We start from the raw sequence: 16,943 nt of genomic DNA, 5'->3' as shown, positions 1-16,943 counted from the left end.
TTTTGCACTTTCAAGTAAGTACTCTTGTCATTTCGAAACGGCTTCATATAGGAATCGCTTTTATCTCATCTACAGTTACATTTTGCTAATATATTTTAATCAACAATATGGATTATGAGACATTACTTTTGGAAGGGGTACAAAATTCTTCCAATTGACTATTTCAGGGTTCGTCAAGTGGCGCGATGCTCCATCGTCGGGCATATAAAGCCCCTTGTTTTTCAAATAAAGGGTTAAAAATCCGAATGCAGGTAGAAATGTCGACTATTTCAGCCATTTAAACTGCCTGCCCTCAAACTAGGGCAGTGGATAACGGCGTCCGGCGGTTCAGCAAAATGCGTCATGAAATTGCGACAAGAGAATCAAACGCGTCATGAAATTGCGACAAGAGAATCGGTTTCTAATTTCTCAATTAGCAATCTTTTTTTTTCAAATATTCTGCCTAGATAACACGTCCTGGCACTGGCAGAAAAGTAAACCTCCTACAAATCGGTTGGGAATTGAGCAAGTCACCACTAAATTAATCGTAGACTTAGTTGGAAAGTTCGTCCCTCCGAACACGGCCGACAAACCGGCACGTTTGTAAGCGCGCTTTTATCTTCGGTTAAAGGTCTTCCACTAAATCAGTGTACTCTCGTCATGATGACTGGCGAACGAAGTAGTCGTGCTCCGATTGGCCGCCTCTCGACGAAGCGCCGGCATGCTGCACTCTGATTGGTTCACACGCGGTGAGCGAGACATCCACGCGACCAATAGCGGGCTGCCACAGTGTGATAAGGAGCGGCGCAGAGGCTCTTCCAGTATCTTCCCCGCCTCCTCCGTCTTTTCCTTTCGATCAGCGGCCCGCAGCGAACAACAAGCTCAAGAACCTCGACGTTTTTCTCCTCCCCATCGCAAGTCTGTTTCGAGGACTTCTTGAAACGACAACCGAGTGCGATGCTGACAATAATCTTCCTGGCCGCGCTCGCCGGGCTCTCCAGAGCCAGCGATGTGCTCGAATTCACCGACGACGACTTTGAGAGCAGCATTGAGAACCTCGAGCTCATCCTCGTTGAATTTTATGCGCCATGGTGAGACATTGAAACGACTTGGATAATTTTTCCCCCAGTCAAAGAGTAAAGCTGCTTGTAAGCGTAACGACTACGCTAGCTTGTTTTTGGCGTAAATGTCTTAACTGGCTCAGCGTCTAGCGTGCGTGGCACCTTATTAGTTGAAATTATTTTTCACAGTTATGTTACTGAGAAAGAACGTTATTGTTGCCTTAAAATATAGGCTCGTGATGAAATGTTAGCATGCTAGCTACCAATATGTGAAAATATAACCGCGTCGAAACCATGACTCCCATAGAAACATTTCGTTTATGATAAACTACAAAAACATCCAAGCAGCTGCCTGTTTTGACACGCGAAACGACCGTCATAGAGAAATTTCACGTAATTTTCGCACTTAAAAAGCACAATTTGGTAGCATGCACAAGGAAGTTGGAGGCGTGCCTTCTCGCAGTGTAATGCTCCGATTGGACGACGAAGTTTGGGTGGCCGCATTTGATTGGTTAATACAAACTATGACGTTTTGTCCATATAGCGAAACGACTTCGACGCCGTGGAAAGTGAAACAATGTCGGCGAAGAAGAAAAAAAAAACTTTTAAAAAATGTGTTTGGCTTTACACAACAAAAAAGTATTGCTAAATAATGCATGCAGCTACCAACTCGTTGGTTCTACTAATTTCAAGACGAAATTTACATGGACATTTGTTCAAGTTTTTTTTAAAGCAATGTTAGACATTACATTCATACACAAATGGTCAAATATGACCATGCAAGACATCAAAGCGAGATATTGAACGTCGTGCGCAAAAAGGAACAAAAATAACGACCAGCCGCTGCTCATCTGTAAGCACTTTGAATGAGAGACTCATGGTTTCGGTCGGACCAATATAAAAATGGCAACTATTTGTTGGAATCTGGTTACTGAGAACTGTCACGGTGCCCTTGAGCAAGGCATGACCCCCACCTCATCTAGCACCTCACGCGCGTGACTTTATTTCCCTCATGTGCATTTGTAACGTCCTGTTAAGATTCCTAAACATTACCAGCCGAGCAAACACTTTCCTCGGTCTTATTTACCAAGCGCAGCGCAGATTACACATTTTGCTCCTCTGTCCCATTAAGGTGCGGCCATTGCAAGCGCCTCGCCCCCGAGTACGAGGCAGCGGCCACGCGTCTGAAAGGCATCGTCCCCTTGGCGAAGGTACTCGACGGGACAATTACCGGCTTTCAACTCGTATTTGAACACTGCATTGCCCCCCCACCCCCACTCTCTTCCAGGTTGACTGCACAGCTCACACCAAGACCTGCAGCAAATACGGAGTCAACGGCTACCCCACCCTGAAGATCTTCAGGGGCGGAGAAGTCTCTGGACCCTACGATGGCCCCCGATCTGCAGGTACCGTTATACTGTACTTTGATTTAACAGGTCGGACTTATGTGAGTCAATATTTTTTTTTTTTGTGTGTGTCTCTCGTAGATGGGATTGTGACTTTCCTGAAGAAGCAAGCCGGCCCCGCCTCCGTGGAGATCACCGCCGAGGCGGAATTCGAGAAGTTCATCGCCGATAAAGACGCCAGCGTAGTCGGTGAGTCGACGCGGGCAATTTTAACGAGAACGTTTGGAAGTCATCTCGTTGTCGGCGTTTTCCCATGCAGGCTTCTTTGCCGACAAGCAGAGCCCCGCGTACGCCGAATTCCAGAACGCCGCCAGAGACCTGAGGGAGAATTACCGCTTCGCCCACACCAGCCTGGAGACGCTCCTCCAGAGCCAAGGCGTGGACGGAGAGTGAGTGTGCTCCACTTTGCAGCTTCACCAGAAGCCGACGGTCAATTCTTAACGGTCCTTTTTTTTTTTTTTTTTTTTTTTTTTTTTTTTTTTTTTTTTTGGGCGTTCATTTATTTGGAATCTGCAGGGGCGTCATTCTGTTCCGCCCGCCCAGACTCGGCAGCAAGTTTGAAGATGCCTCGGTCAGATTCAGCGAGGAGAAATTCACCAAAAACAAGCTCAAGGCGTTCATCAAGGACAGCGTGTACGTTTGTGCGGAATAAAAATTTTTTTTTTTTTTTCCTTTTGAGCATCCGCGTCGGTCGCCGTTGTGCATTATGGATGACTGTAAACTGATTGGCTCTCCTCTGTTCAGCTTTGGAATCTGCCCCCACATGACTGATGACAACAAAGACCAGCTGAGGGGGAAAGACCTGCTGGTGGCCTACTACGACGTGGATTACGACAAAAATCCTAAAGGCTCCAACTACTGGAGGAATAGGTACGGGAAGATCGTAATTTTTTTTTTTTTACCCGACAACGTGGGTATTTCCATTTCCGTTCATTGCAACGGGATATCAAAGCCGCCTCGACAACAGCTCGCGAGACTTGAGCCGCGCTCTCTCGCGTGTCGGCAGGGTGATGAAGGTGGCAAAGAGCTTCTTGGACCAGGGCAAGGAGCTCGGCTTCGCCGTAGCCGGCAGGCAGTCGTTTGGCCACGACTTGGCCGAGTTTGGCTTGGATGGCGCCCAGGGAGAGCTCCCCCTGGTGGCCCTCCGCACTGCCGCAGGAGACAAATACGTCATGACCGAGGAGTTTACGTAAGTGGCATGCGGCGGAATATCGCCCGGGTTCCGGCTCTCTCGTCCCGCCCTTATTTCCCGCCGACGTCTTTTTGTTCCCCCGACCAGTCGTGACGGAAAAGCTCTCGAGCGCTTCCTGCAGGACTACTTTGACGGCAAACTGAAGCGTTACCTCAAATCGGAGCCCATCCCGGAGAACAACGACGGACCCGTCAAGGTGACCCGGTCGCTCAAACGAGCGCCCGCGCGTCTTTAAAATTGCCGCTCGCCAAATTGTGGGCCCCGGTGTGTGTTTTCAGATTTTGGTGGCAGAGAACTTTGACGCCATCGTCAACGACGACGGCAAAGACGTGCTTATCGAGTTCTACGCTCCCTGGTGCGGTCACTGCAAGAGCCTGGAGCCCAAATACACGGAGCTCGGAGAGAAGGTGCCGCAGCGCGGGGACCCTCCTCCCAAATTGGATTCATTCGATTTCGCAGAGGATTCCGAATTGCAACTCCCGTTTCTCGTTTTAGCTTGCCAACGATCCCAACGTGGTCATTGCCAAGATGGACGCCACGGCCAACGACGTGCCGTCGCCTTACGAAGTAGCCGGGTGAGTCGAGAGTCATATTCCGTCCGCAACACAAATTGGCTTGTCGCATGACGTAGCCAATGCGGCCCTCAAGCGAAAAGAGCGCCTCGTTGTAATAATGCTCCAAACTTTCTTCCTTTAGATTCCCGACAATCTATTTTTCACCAGCCGGCAGTAAGATGCAACCAAAGAAATATGAGGCGAGTATTGACAAACGCTCTACTTTTAATGAACACGCACAATCATTTTTAGACATTTTGAACGTTTAAGTCGTCTTGTGTATTTTGGGGAACTTGGCTGGAGAAATGTTTTTGTTAATCACCGTTTTGCTTGATCCCGAGCGACCATTTTGGACTGAGGAAAGGAGCTTGATTTATTCAGGCCTTAGCGTTGACCAATAGGAAAAGTCTGTGGCGCCCTCGTGTGGCGTCGGTCGGTATTCCTACCTCAAATTGGTCCTAGCTGACTGCTTTTGGAATAACGTGACCCCTCTGTCTGCATTTGCTGTCTGCCGTAAAGCACTTGCGGTCAACAGCGTGCATCTCCGATGCGCTTACTAAGACATCCTTTTTTTTTTTTTTGATGCTAATGTTGTCATCCTGCGGTGCTGCAGGGAGGCCGCGAGGTGAGCGACTTTGTCTCCTACCTGAAGAGGGAGGCGTCCAACCCTTTGGTGATGCAAGAGGAGCCCAAGAAGAAGAAGAAGAAGCAGCACGATGATGAGCTATAAAAAAAAAATTAAAAAATAGTCTCCAGATTTGGGAACTTGATGTCCCCGCTGCAACTTAATGCAATTTTTTTTTTTTTTCCAAAGTGTTCAGGAGGAATCAACGGGAGAGAAGTAAATTATATTCCACTGTCTTGGTGAACTACAAAATGCTCTGAAGCTAAGTTGATACTGTGGAAGATGTGGAGCCGTTTCTTTTAAGTGAAGAGGGTCCCCTTTTTCAAAAATTTTTTAAACGTTTTTTTTTTGTTTGTTTGTTTAAAAATGAGGAAAAAAAGCCCATTGTCTACTCTGCACCTACGGCTGACAATGCACTTGGGCCATGCATCATTCCACATCACCTGCCTCAGTTTTTGTTGTTGTTGTTGTCGTCACGGGTGGGGTTGGGGGGGTGTAGCGGCAACAGTGAATGCCTTTTTGCTTGTCTGTTTTTGTACATTAGGAAGGATTGTGAAATAAAAAGGCCCACAAAACCCCAACTAAACTTATTATTTGAAGCACCAACACTGCCATGGGGAGGTTTGTTTTGAATGTTAACATAATGTAGTTTACACAGCTAAGCATTGGTTAGCCTTAAGAAAATAAAAATGAATTATTACAATTGACATTAGCGTAGACATGACATCAATGCATTGATATTCGTAGATTAATGTACTAACTAGGGCCCTCTTCCTCAACTGGCGGACCGCGATCCACGACCGGACCGCCGACCTCCTCTGTCCGGGCCCTCGGCAAATTGTATAAAATAATTTATAAAGTGATTTTTAAGTTATACATTTTATATTTGTGGACTATAATCTGCGCATTACCGCGATCGCTTGTTGAAATTATCCGATTATTAACAGATGTAAGGCAGAGGACCGCGGCAGCGCGACTTTGTGTGTATAATTGGAGACCCTGGTTGAGCAGGGCATGTCGGCGATAACGATGCGCTGATTGGCTCCTCTGAACTGAAGGTGTGTCCATTCACAAGCGTCAGCATATACAAGGCGCTGATTGGCTCCTCTGAACTGAAGGTGTGTCCATACATAAGCGTCAGCATATACGAGGCGCTGATTGGCTCCTCTGAACTGAAGGTGTTTTCTATACATAAGCGTCAGCACGCGTCTATCCCAATAAACACGCATTCAAAATAGTTCATTGTGGCCGGAAACTTACGCATGGTCAACGTGTGCTCACAGCTTCAGTCCAGGAGAGCCGCACACACAATTAGGACGAAGGTTTCGATTGTGTGCAGTTTTGCTCCCATCCACCAGGGGGTCTTTGAGAGCTGTTTAACAGCAGAACAGGTAAATAAACGTCACAATGGCTTCCTCTAAAATTGCTTCAAAGAGAAAGGTGGACAGTGAAAATCGGCGTTTCAATGAAGAATGGACGGACAACTGTGCTTTCATTCTACCTCCGTCGAGCACCAAGCCGTCTAATATGCCTAAAGACGGTAGCTCTGGTCAAGAGTCAAAATATTAAACGCCACTATGTGACAGAGCACAGCTCTTTTGAACGGGATTTCCCTCCTAATTCAGAGCTAAGAACAAACGAAATAAAGAAACTGAAAAGGTCAGATCAAGACTCTGTCACGTTGCGCCCGAGGCGATGAAAAATCGCCTCGTGCACAACAAAAAAAATAACGAGGTGGATCCCAGGAAAAAAGCAGACACGAAAAGATCTTATATGAAAAACAAAGGGTTTTAATACAAACAAAAAGAGCCCGACAGGGAAAACGGTAACAGAAAATGCTGGTCAGATAAGGACCAGGAAATAAGGAAAAACAACCGAAAACGCTCGCGAAAAAACAAAGAGCGAGGAAGTATTGAGATCAGTAATCTAGCGCAATAACAATTTGGATGAAAACGCGAATAACAATAGTAGTGGCCGTAAGGCAAAAAGGCAGCGAGTAAATTCGAACGATAAGTAGCGAGAGAGAGCAATGGCACGGTAAGGAATTCTCCGGAGTCTCTTAACCCTCATATTATGTTGAAAAAAAAACCCCCGCCACCTGCTGGCGGGCAGGCGACGTGACAGACTCAAGCAGGAAGATCACATTGTGACAGAGCGCCTCACTGAAAGTGGCCTGGGTTCTGGGTAAGCATAAGAAACCATTCTTTGATGCAGAAATTATAAAAGAATGCATGACTGAAGTTATGGGCACAATGTTTGAAGGCAAAGAAAAGGAGCAAATGACAGCCAAAATAAAGTAAATTCCACTGTCAGATTCCACATCGACCAGTCGAGAGAAGTACGTGCTAACTAACCCCTCCCCCTTTTCTAAACTGCAACGCCCACCTGTGCTCCCAAGTACACCGACTTCGTAAAAGCATAACCGGCCGTGCGACAGGCAGCCTCAACTTCTCACTCCCTTGTCCTTCTGCGATAACACCTTTGGTGGATACCGAGAATGTATCTCCTCGTCCTCTTTGTTGCGGCTCTCCAAACACTCAACGTGACGCCTGGTAAGTGCACTTTGTTGGCAATTTATTTATTGCGCGAAAGATTGAGGAACCGACCGGTAACCGGTCTATTCGCGTGTCCGCTGTCTCAACATTGACCAGCAGATATATGTTGACGATTAAATATGGAAAGGCGAACCCACGGTCATGAAATGTTAGACTGCGTCAGTCGTCGAGCAGAAAAAGAGTAGCTTCAACGTTGCATGTTAATCTACCCATCCATCCATCCATCTTCCGAACCGCTTGATCCTCACTAGGGTCGCGGGGGGTGCTGGAGCCTATCCCAGCAGTCATCGGGCAGTAGGCGGGGGACACCCTGAATCGGTTGCCAGTCAATCGCAGGGCACACAGAGACGAACAACCATCCTCAAGTCAAATTTTCGACACAGCGTGTCGTGTTGTGCTCTTGTTCTGTGTCTTGTTCTGTGTCGTTCGCGACTGGTATTCAAAGTTTACTTATGTTTGTTTTACTGTAGGGGAGCCGAGCCAAAAGAGCCGCCTCTCTAAAAGTAGCCGGTGGCGCGCGAGGGGCGGGGCTTAAAGTTCGTCAGTGTCAGTTCTGTCGGTGACATCAAAATTTATTACAGGATCAAACCGCACCGCCACAATGCCTGACATGTAAATAAGTCACGTGGTCTAGTGACGTCGCTTCGCGAACCCGGAAGTACACAAAACACAATGTGGGTGTAGGCGTTGCGCGAGGCTGCCGAACCGAAAGCAAAAGACTAAAACTTTCTTGTCTTTTCTTTCAGCGCGACATACGCTGCGTTATTTCGTGACGGGGTCCTCTCAAATCGCAAATCTGCCAGATTACTGGGAGGTCGCGTATGTGGACGACGTTGAGATTTTGCAGTTTGACGGCAACAGCCGCAAAACGAAAGCCAAGCTGGACTGGGTGAACAAAATCGCAGCAGAGGATCCAGACTTGTTGGATCGAGAGCTGTACAACAGTATCGGCAATGAGCAGGTGTTCAAAATCAACCTTGAAATCGCTAAAGAGCGCTTCAACCAAACTGGAGGTTCGTTGTCCGCTCGTACAACGTAGCGGGTGTGTCCCGACTCATACATTTGTAAATTTCCCCAGTGTGGGACGAATAAAGGATATCTTATCTTATCTTATAAACGCGAACGTCGCTGCCGGCTTCTCTCTGTTCATTTCAGGCGTTCACATGATCCAGTGGATGTTCGGCTGTGTATGGGATGACGAGACTGGTGAGGTGGATGGTTGGAGTCGGCACAGCTATGACGGAGAAGACTTCATCTCATTTGATTGGAAAACGATGCGATGGATCGCAGCCAATCCACAAGCTTTCATCACAAAGAACAAGTGGGAACAATTGGACGGCTACAAAGAATACACGAAGAGATACCTCACTGAGATTTGTCCTGCTGACTTGAAGACGTACGTCAGCCATGGGCGGGACTTCCTGATGAGAACAGGTGCGGTGGCCGCTCACACTCTCTCGTCCCCGCACGGTCTCGCTTTCTTTCACTCTCTCGACATGCTCGCCGCCGGTTGTCTTCTCGGCGCGCTTCCAAGTTGTCCCGGCTCGCCGTTCCCTTCGCCGTCTCGATCCTTACGCGTTCCCTGAGCATCATTCCCTTGCGCCTGCTCTCCCAACTTCCTCCTCTCCCACATTTCTCTTTGCTCAGTTCTTCTCGCACTTTCTTTCTCTCTCCATCTTTGCTCCTCACACGTGTTCTCTGGTCGTCTTTGCCCCCCCCCCTAAGTCGTTCTCTCCCTCCTCGCCGCAGAGCTTCCGACGGTGTCTCTCCTCCAGAAGACGCCTTCCTCTCCGGTCACCTGCTTCGCGACGGGTTTCTACCCCTTCACATCGGATCTTTACTGGACGAAGGACGGCGAGCAGCTGTACGAGGACGTGGAGATGGGCCGGACGCTCCCCAACCACGACGGAACCTTCCAGACCGCGGTCCACCTGAACGTGGAGGTGCCGCCCGACGCGGAGGCCAAGTACGAATGTGTGTTCCGGCTAGCCGGCGTCGAGGAAGCCATCGTCGTGAAGTTGGACGGCAAAAACATCCTGAGCAACGCGCGCGACGCAGGTGAGCCACTTGAATCTCCTTGCGTCACCTCGGGACCGACTCTGGCGAACGGCGTCGTGACGAGCCCTTCACGTGCTTCTCTTCGTCTTCATGGCCCACATCTTTGTTGCCACGTGAAAAGAAGAAGAACGAGTCAAGATGGTGGTGGGCGTCGCGTTGGGGGTCCTGGCTGTGCTGGTGCTGGCGGCGGGGGTGGCAGCGGTCCTTGTCAAGCGTCACCGGAAGAGACGAGGTGAGGTACACCAAGATCTGGTCTGTCGGGAAGATCCAAAGAGAACTTGCGCCACTTGTGGCAAAAAAGTCCGTCGTCCTAAAACTTTCTTTCTCTTTCCTTCCAGCAATGTACTCTGCAGCGTGTAAGTAAAACATTTTCTGTTTCCTTTGAGCCACGCTTATCGGTACGTCACTAATATGAGTTGTTTCGACACAGAGGATAAAGAATACGCAAAATAACACCGTGTACTGTACGGCGCAGACACGGCAACAGTTGTAGAATAAAAAGAAGTAGAAGATCGGACAGCGTCGCAAAAAGTCATTCGGCAGTGAACGTCTCAGCGGAGCAAATCCTTTGGCGCGAGTCGTGACTCGTTTCGCTTCACATCTCACTCTGCCGTTGCACTTCCGCAGCCGTTTCCGAGCCCCTTGCTGAGGGAGACGCGGCGGCCATCGCACGGTGAGTTAGCTCCCGCGCCATCTTTGGAATGTGGAAATGCTGTCGGCCATCTTGGATGTGGATTCTCGTTCACGCTTTGCTTCCGCTCTTCTCCCTTTCAGACGCCAAGAAGACGAGAAGAGGCCCGCTGAGCACGTTCTCATTACAGCGCCTTTGAAAACGCAGAAAAAAACGTTTTTATAACACAAACTACATCATTATAAAAATTGTAAAATACGTAACTTCAGGCCTTTTTAAATATGAACACACAAGGGTTAAGTAGCGCTCCTAAGGTGTCTGTTTTTGGGTTTGTTCCATTTCAAATGGAAATTATTATTTATTGAATTTGTCGTCGGCAAGATTTTGCCGCGGCCAGCAGAGGAAAGTTTATGGCTCTCTGTCTAGTTTTGATTGTGTTTGAGCGAAGGGCACTCCGCCGTTTCCTCATCGGGTCTCGGCAAGCTTTGTCGCGCGGCCAAGTCTCTGTTGGATGAATTGATTTTGCTCGCTGTTGTATCCTCGACCTTTTAGTTCTTGTTTTGCCGTTGAACTTTGGAAGTATTTTCACGCAGCAGGAAGTGGTAAAAAAAAGTGTGGGACGAATAAAGGATATCTTATCTTTATGATACTTTTTTTTTTAAAATTGATCTTATCTTTGGTTTGGCGTAATTGGACTTCTTCTCGCTGTTCCCTCGAACTTTGCCTTTTGTTTGATGAGATTTTTGTTTGTTTGTTTGCTGGACGGCCCGGTAGTCCAGTGGTTAGCACGCCGGCTTCACAGTGCAGAGGTATCGGGTTCGATTCCAGCTCCGGCCTCCCTGTGTGGAGTTTGCATGTTCTCCCCGGGCCTGTGTGGGTTTTCTCCGGGTGCTCCGGTTTCCTCCCACATTCCAAAAACATGCGTGGCGGGCTGATTGAACACTCTAAATTGTCCCTAGGTGTGAGTGTGAGTGCGAATGGTTGTTCGTTTCTGTGTGCCCTGCGATTGGCTGGCAACCGGTTCAGGGTGTCCCCCGCCTACTGCCCGGAGACGGCTGGGATAGGCTCCAGCACCCCCCGCGACCCAAGTGAGGATCAAGCGGTTCGGAAAATGGATGGATGGATGGATGTTTGTTTGCTTTTCCTGGCTCCTTGTGGCCAGCGATTTCAGCCTGTACTTTTCTGCAATAAATATTTTTGTTTTTGCACTTTATCTGATCCTGCATTTCTGGAATCCAAAGCACGATTTCAGTTTGGTTCTGAAGAACCTGACAGAAAGCCTTGGTCAACCTGTTCTTCGTGACACGTTTGTGACTTGCGCAAATAGCAATCAACTTTCTTCTACTCGAATTCCGACTCTATCCGTCAAAACGTCGATTTGTGAATAACACAAAGAAGGAGCATTTTTGAGAAGTGACAACTGGCCATGACGCGGTTGACAAACCAAACGGAAGTACAATTTGTGGAGTGAATATTAATGAGCAGTAAATACATGAGTTGGATATCTGAACAGATTGTTATGGTAACCATCCTAAACGTTAAGACTCCTCTTTTTGCACTTGGGTTGACTCTCCAAGATTAGAAAACCTGCCAAACATAGCTAAGAACAATTTGTGGCACATGGTCGAGTTGTGACTGGTGTTTTGCATTCAACAAGGTTTTGACACACAAAAGTCAAATCAATTGAAGCAATTAAGGCAGAAAATGAGAATTATTACAGCCACATTGTGATGTGAAATATTTTATACCTCAATACCGAATACCTTAATTGAGATCTATATGGGATAATTAATGAATAATAGTTTCATACTAACATTTCGTTTCAGTTCAATGTAAGGTCATGCCGCAGCACAATATTTCAGGAGAAATATCGCCCCCCTCTTAAAATAATGGCCCCAGTCATATTTTGGGGAATAAAAACAAATAAAAACATCTCGTTGTGCAAACATTTCCCTATACTGCCGATAAGGGCACTAAAGAACAAACAGACTTACTCGCCAAGCGCCCAAAAAACGCGAAGAAGAAAACGCGGAAGTTCTTCAGGGCGTAATGTTGTCATGGCGCCTCGCATGTAAACCAACTTGAGCTCCTAAGAATTCATTCAAGACGTTTGTGTGGATTTTTAAGGTATGTGGACCCCAGTTATACTCCGCATTTTATATCGAATATTAGACGGAGATTTTCCGCTCGTGAAGACGTCGTAGGCGACGTCTTGAAGTAACAAAAGTGGCTTATAACGTTCTGGAGTTAGCATTAGCATCAAGCGACGACCAACAACAGTTCTAGTTTATTTATTTTGATCGGTATAATTGGTCACTCTAAATCGCAGCGATATAGTTCACTGTATATGTTTGTGTTTAGGTTGCTGTGGTCAGGCAAGCTGTACCACTGCGGAAATGAGCACTCAAGTAAGAAAACCAATTGCACTCAACATTTTCAGCCCCCCCCCCCCCCAACAAAAGCAAATCCTAATAACTAAAAACTTGCATCTTTCCATTTTAGTACAGCATCCTTTTTAAACAGGAACATGGTGAGTACCTACCAAACTATTTGCACAAAATGTAGTATTAGAGAGCGCAGCAATATTGAAACATTCATTAGAAGGGTGGTTAGTAATTACTATGCTCTTATCCTAAATTCGATTTGGGTATCTTGTGTGTGATGTGTGAACATAAAAAGCTAAATTAAATTTAAAACAAGTATTATCCATCAGCCTACTGCATGCACAGACACACTAATGCCTGTTCTAATGACTATTCATGCTTACTTCAGGATGCCACGCACTGTGGCGGTAAAACTCTACTTTGCTATTAGACTTGGGTAAGGCCCATCTACGTAAACTGCTTCGCTCTCTTAAAAATCATTCATTAGCATAAGATGAAGGCAGACTACTTTGTGAGACAGCTTTTGTGTTGGGTCTCATTAAATATACAATACATGCTGATTTATAGATATGCTTCATTTTGCAACTGGTGGGAGTCTTGTATTCCTCCTGTTAATTCAAACATTTTTTTTCTCCCTTCAGCACACGATGATTCAATCTGGACTGCAGCCTGGGGTAAAAGCGAGGCAGACGGTTCAGAAACAATCGTCACCGGTTCCCTTGACGATATGGTCAAAGTGTGGAAATGGTAAGTGTGTGTGTGTCACCTTTTAACATTAACTGTCATGTAAATTGATCACTATGTAATAAAAACGTAAAGGCAACAGAAAGTTGTTTATGGCACGATTGTGTCATCTAGTGGTGTGTAGTGGTATTTCTGCAATCACTAAATGCGGCCATGCAGATTGACATTGATTGAATTGGTCATATGTAATACATATTGCATTTCAAACACAAACACACAAAAACATACACACACACGCAAAAGCCAAAGAAAAAGTCAAATAAATAGGAATTCATATTCACATTCACAATTCTGGACAATTTAGGGTCTTCAGTGGACCGAACGTGCACGTTTTAGACATTCGCAGAATGAGTCAAACTCACCGGACGTTTTTACAGTGCTGCCTAGAGATGTACAATCAACTTACATATAAAGCAGACTTGAAGATTTCGTCGGACAAAAAGACAACGTGAGCTGACGGTCAGGTTTCCCACGCAGGTCGGACGAGAAGCTGGAGCTGCAGTGGACACTGGAGGGGCACCAGCTGGGCGTCGTGTCCGTGGACATCAGCCACAATGCCGCCATCGCTGCCTCCAGCTCGCTCGATGCCCACATCCGCCTCTGGGACTTGGAGTCCGGGAAACAGATCAAATCTATGGACGCCGGACCAGGTGAGATCCGTTACGTCATGATTTGCAAGTGTTGGGGGGGCTCATTTCACCTACAGGAAGTTAATGATGAATATTTCTTGCATTTGTCAGGGAAGACTTAATAGGAAGACCTATTATCCTCTAGAAAATGAATGGGCCCACAGGACATCCCTGAGGAACGCCTCTTTGCTTGTGCTTGCTCGCGGGATTAATTGAGAGTGTTCTTACATTCTATTGTGATATCCTCCACTCTAGTGGACGCTTGGACGGTTGCCTTCTCGCCTGACTCCAAGCACATTGCCACAGGAAGCCACCTCGGCAAGGTCAACATCTTCGGTGTGGAAAGCGGCAAGAAGGAATATTCTCTGGACACCCGAGGGAAATTCATCCTGAGCATCGCTTATGTAAGGAATGCAAACACGATGCATTTTGGATTCAAAGTGTTTTCTTTAATATTTATTTTGTGACTGCTCAGAGTCCCGATGGTAAATATTTGGCTAGCGGGGCTATTGACGGCATCATCAACATCTTTGACATTGCCACGGGAAAGCTCCTCCACACGCTGGAAGGTGGGTTCAGTTCGGCTCAAGGTTGAATTACCTCTGCGCATGCTCGTTCGTAATGTGACGAATCCAATTGGCCAACGTACTTCAGACACATATTTATGAAAACCTTAACTCGCACGCTCATTCTCCCAAACAGCCACAGAAGAAAGGCGACGACGATAATGAAAACCTATTTTGAAGTGCAGTGAGGCTTGTGATGTGCAACCATAATTTGGGGCCTGCTTGGAGGTTCTTAAATTGTTCACCTAAAGCAGGGGTGTCCAAACTTTTTGCCAAGGGGGCCATATTTTATGTGGTAAAATGTCGGGGGGCCGACCTTGGCTGACATTCTTTACACTGAACAACAATATTGTTCAACAAATTTTAGTAAGCCAGTCTGTTTCACATTTCCATTTTTATTTGTATTTCAACAATCTTAAGAATTTCTTTTGGTTCATTTGAAACAGGAATTTGAAATATGACATATCAGTCAATATAAACACGGAGTGATGCCCTCTAGTGTCTAAATGCTATTACTCATTTAGTGAATGCTATTACTCATTTAGCCACTAGAGGGAAGCAGTACTCTATGAAACATCACTCACCAGTCGACGAGACCTCAGTCAATGCAACACGTGTTCCATTGCGCCCAACCTGCGGGCCAGACGGCACTGATTTTATGACAGGGGCCGAGGGCCGGATGAAATTCGACCGCGGGCCGGATTTGGCCCCCGGGCCGGACTTTGGACATGCCTGACCTCAAGTCTAATCTTCATGATCAACATTCAAATGCAGCCGTGTAGTAGCCTCAAGTGTCTCTAAAAAAAAAAAAAATAAGAAAGTGAACGCTTCTGAAAGATTAAGCGTAAACGTATGAATTTAAATTGACTGGACTGGATTTGTAAACTGCCAAAATGTTGTTCCTTATTCCTCTACTAGGGCACGCTATGCCCATTCGCTCCCTCACCTTCTCTCCCGACTCCCAGCTGCTTGTCACGGCATCAGACGATGGCTACATCAAGATTTATGACGTGTAAGTTCTGTTTTTTGTTTTGTTTTTTTACACTCACACGTGAAAGTGCACTCCCCCCCCCCCCCAAAAAAACAAAACATATTGGCATGAATTTGTTTTTTTTTTTCTCAGGCAACACGCCAACCTGGCGGGCACGCTGAGCGGCCACGGATCCTGGGTGCTCAACGTGGCCTTCTCCCCGGACAACACACACTTTGTCTCCAGGTAAGGTTTCATCTCAAGCAGGGCAAAGAGACGAAAGCATTCCCCCCCCCCTCCCCCGCAACGTTTCCGCTTCCACCTCTTCAGTTCCTCGGACAAGAGCGTGAAAGTTTGGGACGCCGGTTCCCGAGCCTGCATCAACACCTTCTTCGACCACCAAGACCAGGTAACACCTGAAAGTCACGGGAACTGTTTGGATTATTCATAGCCCCCCCCACCCCCACCCCCTCCCCCCATTTTCCAATACATATTTCATCTCAAATAGAGAGCCGTGATTCTGTTGCATAATTGCACCCTTCCTCAGGTGTGGACCGTCAAGTACAACAACAACGGCTCCAAGATTATTTCGGCCGGCGACGACCGGGCCATCCATATTTACGATTGCCCCATGTGAGGTGGGCCATCCGAAAAGGCTGCAGGGAGACTTTTTATGTGAATCGTTTCTGTACTGGCTTGTGACAGTACATTAAAGTTTGTTATTTTTTTTTAAATTAAACCTGTCTGGTTGCAGTTGAGTTTCACTCGGTACTAAACAACTTTCGGGCGGCAGTCATAAAAATTAATAACTAAAAGTGCAGCTCGGTGTTACGCTGAACGTAGTAGTTGCTGCGACGACCGTTGGCAAGGCCCGTCTTGATTCAGACCAAATCAGAATCAGAATCATCTTTATTGGCCAAGTATGTAGAACACACAAGGAATTTGTCTGCGGTATAACACGCTGCACTCGTATCATCGTAAACAACAAAATCATTGAACCATTTTAGAATAACCGGTAGTTTTGTAGTAACATTTTGTAGTACAAGAAGAGTGACTACGTCAGTGACTGTTTAGGGAGTTAATGGCTAGAGGGAAGAAGCTGTTTTAAGTGTCTACTGGATTTGGTGCGCATGGATCTGTAGCGTCTGGCTGAAAAAGGTGGTGGGCAGGATGCGGGGGATCCAGGAGGATTTTCCGTGCCCTTGTCTTGATTCTTGCAGTGTGCAAGTCCTCAAGAGTGGGTAGGGCGGTGCCAACGATTTTTTCCGCTAACTGTCCGTTGAAGTCGGATTTTGTCCTTTTTTGTGGCGGCCCCAAACCAAACCGTGATGGAAGAACACAGGATTGATTCGATGATTGCCGTGTCGAACTGTCGTAGCACCTCCTGTGGCAGGCCATGCTTCCTCAGCAGCCTCAGGAAGTACATCCGCTGCCGGGCCCTTTTCAGGATGGAGATGGTGTTGACTTCCCACTTCATGTCCTGGGAGACTGTGATTCCCAGGAACTTTAAGGTCTCGACGGTTGACACAGGGCAGTTGGATAGTGTGATGGGCAACTGAGGAGAAGAATGTTTCCTGAAGTCCACGATC

The 16,943-nt window shown here is 46.9% G+C and overlaps 3 protein-coding genes and 1 long non-coding RNA gene across 6 annotated transcripts in view; 3 read left to right on the top strand and 1 right to left on the bottom strand.

The window, feature by feature from the left end:
- The window catches only part of LOC127597831 (uncharacterized), a 92,812-nt gene extending 78,075 nt beyond the window's left edge, over nucleotides 1–14,737 (bottom strand). The window contains exon 1 of the long non-coding RNA XR_007961773.1: nucleotides 14,630–14,737. This is a non-coding gene — a long non-coding RNA (uncharacterized LOC127597831). The remainder of the gene's footprint in view (nucleotides 1–14,629) is intronic.
- Nucleotides 805–5,394, top strand: pdia3 (protein disulfide isomerase family A, member 3). 2 transcript variants are annotated; one of them, XM_052061137.1, is made up of 13 exons: nucleotides 805–1,070; nucleotides 2,173–2,251; nucleotides 2,329–2,446; nucleotides 2,528–2,635; nucleotides 2,706–2,835; nucleotides 2,963–3,079; nucleotides 3,191–3,316; nucleotides 3,453–3,635; nucleotides 3,726–3,834; nucleotides 3,917–4,045; nucleotides 4,134–4,213; nucleotides 4,335–4,392; nucleotides 4,806–5,394. In XM_052061137.1, the coding sequence occupies exons 1-13, from the start codon at nucleotides 937–939 to the stop codon at nucleotides 4,920–4,922; spliced, it is 1,488 nt and encodes a 495-aa protein (XP_051917097.1). In that variant the 5' UTR covers nucleotides 805–936; the 3' UTR covers nucleotides 4,923–5,394. The 2 variants fall into 2 exon arrangements, with proteins under 2 accessions (XP_051917097.1, XP_051917098.1); XM_052061138.1 differs by having other exon boundaries at nucleotides 4,335–4,396; nucleotides 4,810–5,394.
- Nucleotides 7,300–11,269, top strand: LOC127597820 (class I histocompatibility antigen, F10 alpha chain-like). 2 transcript variants are annotated; one of them, XM_052061142.1, is made up of 8 exons: nucleotides 7,300–7,369; nucleotides 8,119–8,385; nucleotides 8,528–8,806; nucleotides 9,122–9,430; nucleotides 9,555–9,662; nucleotides 9,769–9,786; nucleotides 10,058–10,103; nucleotides 10,205–11,269. In XM_052061142.1, exons 1-8 carry the CDS (start codon nucleotides 7,315–7,317, stop codon nucleotides 10,284–10,286), a joined length of 1,164 nt encoding a protein of 387 aa, XP_051917102.1. In that variant the 5' UTR covers nucleotides 7,300–7,314; the 3' UTR covers nucleotides 10,287–11,269. The 2 variants fall into 2 exon arrangements, with proteins under 2 accessions (XP_051917102.1, XP_051917101.1); XM_052061141.1 differs by having other exon boundaries at nucleotides 9,552–9,662.
- On the top strand, nucleotides 12,032–16,082 carry skic8 (SKI8 subunit of superkiller complex). The gene is made up of 11 exons (XM_052061148.1): nucleotides 12,032–12,188; nucleotides 12,423–12,469; nucleotides 12,564–12,591; nucleotides 13,087–13,192; nucleotides 13,667–13,839; nucleotides 14,074–14,222; nucleotides 14,294–14,387; nucleotides 15,303–15,396; nucleotides 15,508–15,600; nucleotides 15,685–15,763; nucleotides 15,902–16,082. Exons 2-11 carry the CDS (start codon nucleotides 12,458–12,460, stop codon nucleotides 15,989–15,991), a joined length of 918 nt encoding a protein of 305 aa, XP_051917108.1. The 5' UTR covers nucleotides 12,032–12,188; nucleotides 12,423–12,457; the 3' UTR covers nucleotides 15,992–16,082.
- Nucleotides 16,083–16,943: the final 861 nt, after the last annotated feature.

The sequence above is a fragment of the Hippocampus zosterae genome, chromosome 3 (genome assembly GCF_025434085.1).
Source record: "Hippocampus zosterae strain Florida chromosome 3, ASM2543408v3, whole genome shotgun sequence".
NCBI lineage: Eukaryota > Metazoa > Chordata > Actinopteri > Syngnathiformes > Syngnathidae > Hippocampus > Hippocampus zosterae.
The sequence above is the reverse complement of the archived record's forward strand: the minus strand, read 5'-3'. Positions and strand labels throughout refer to the sequence as shown.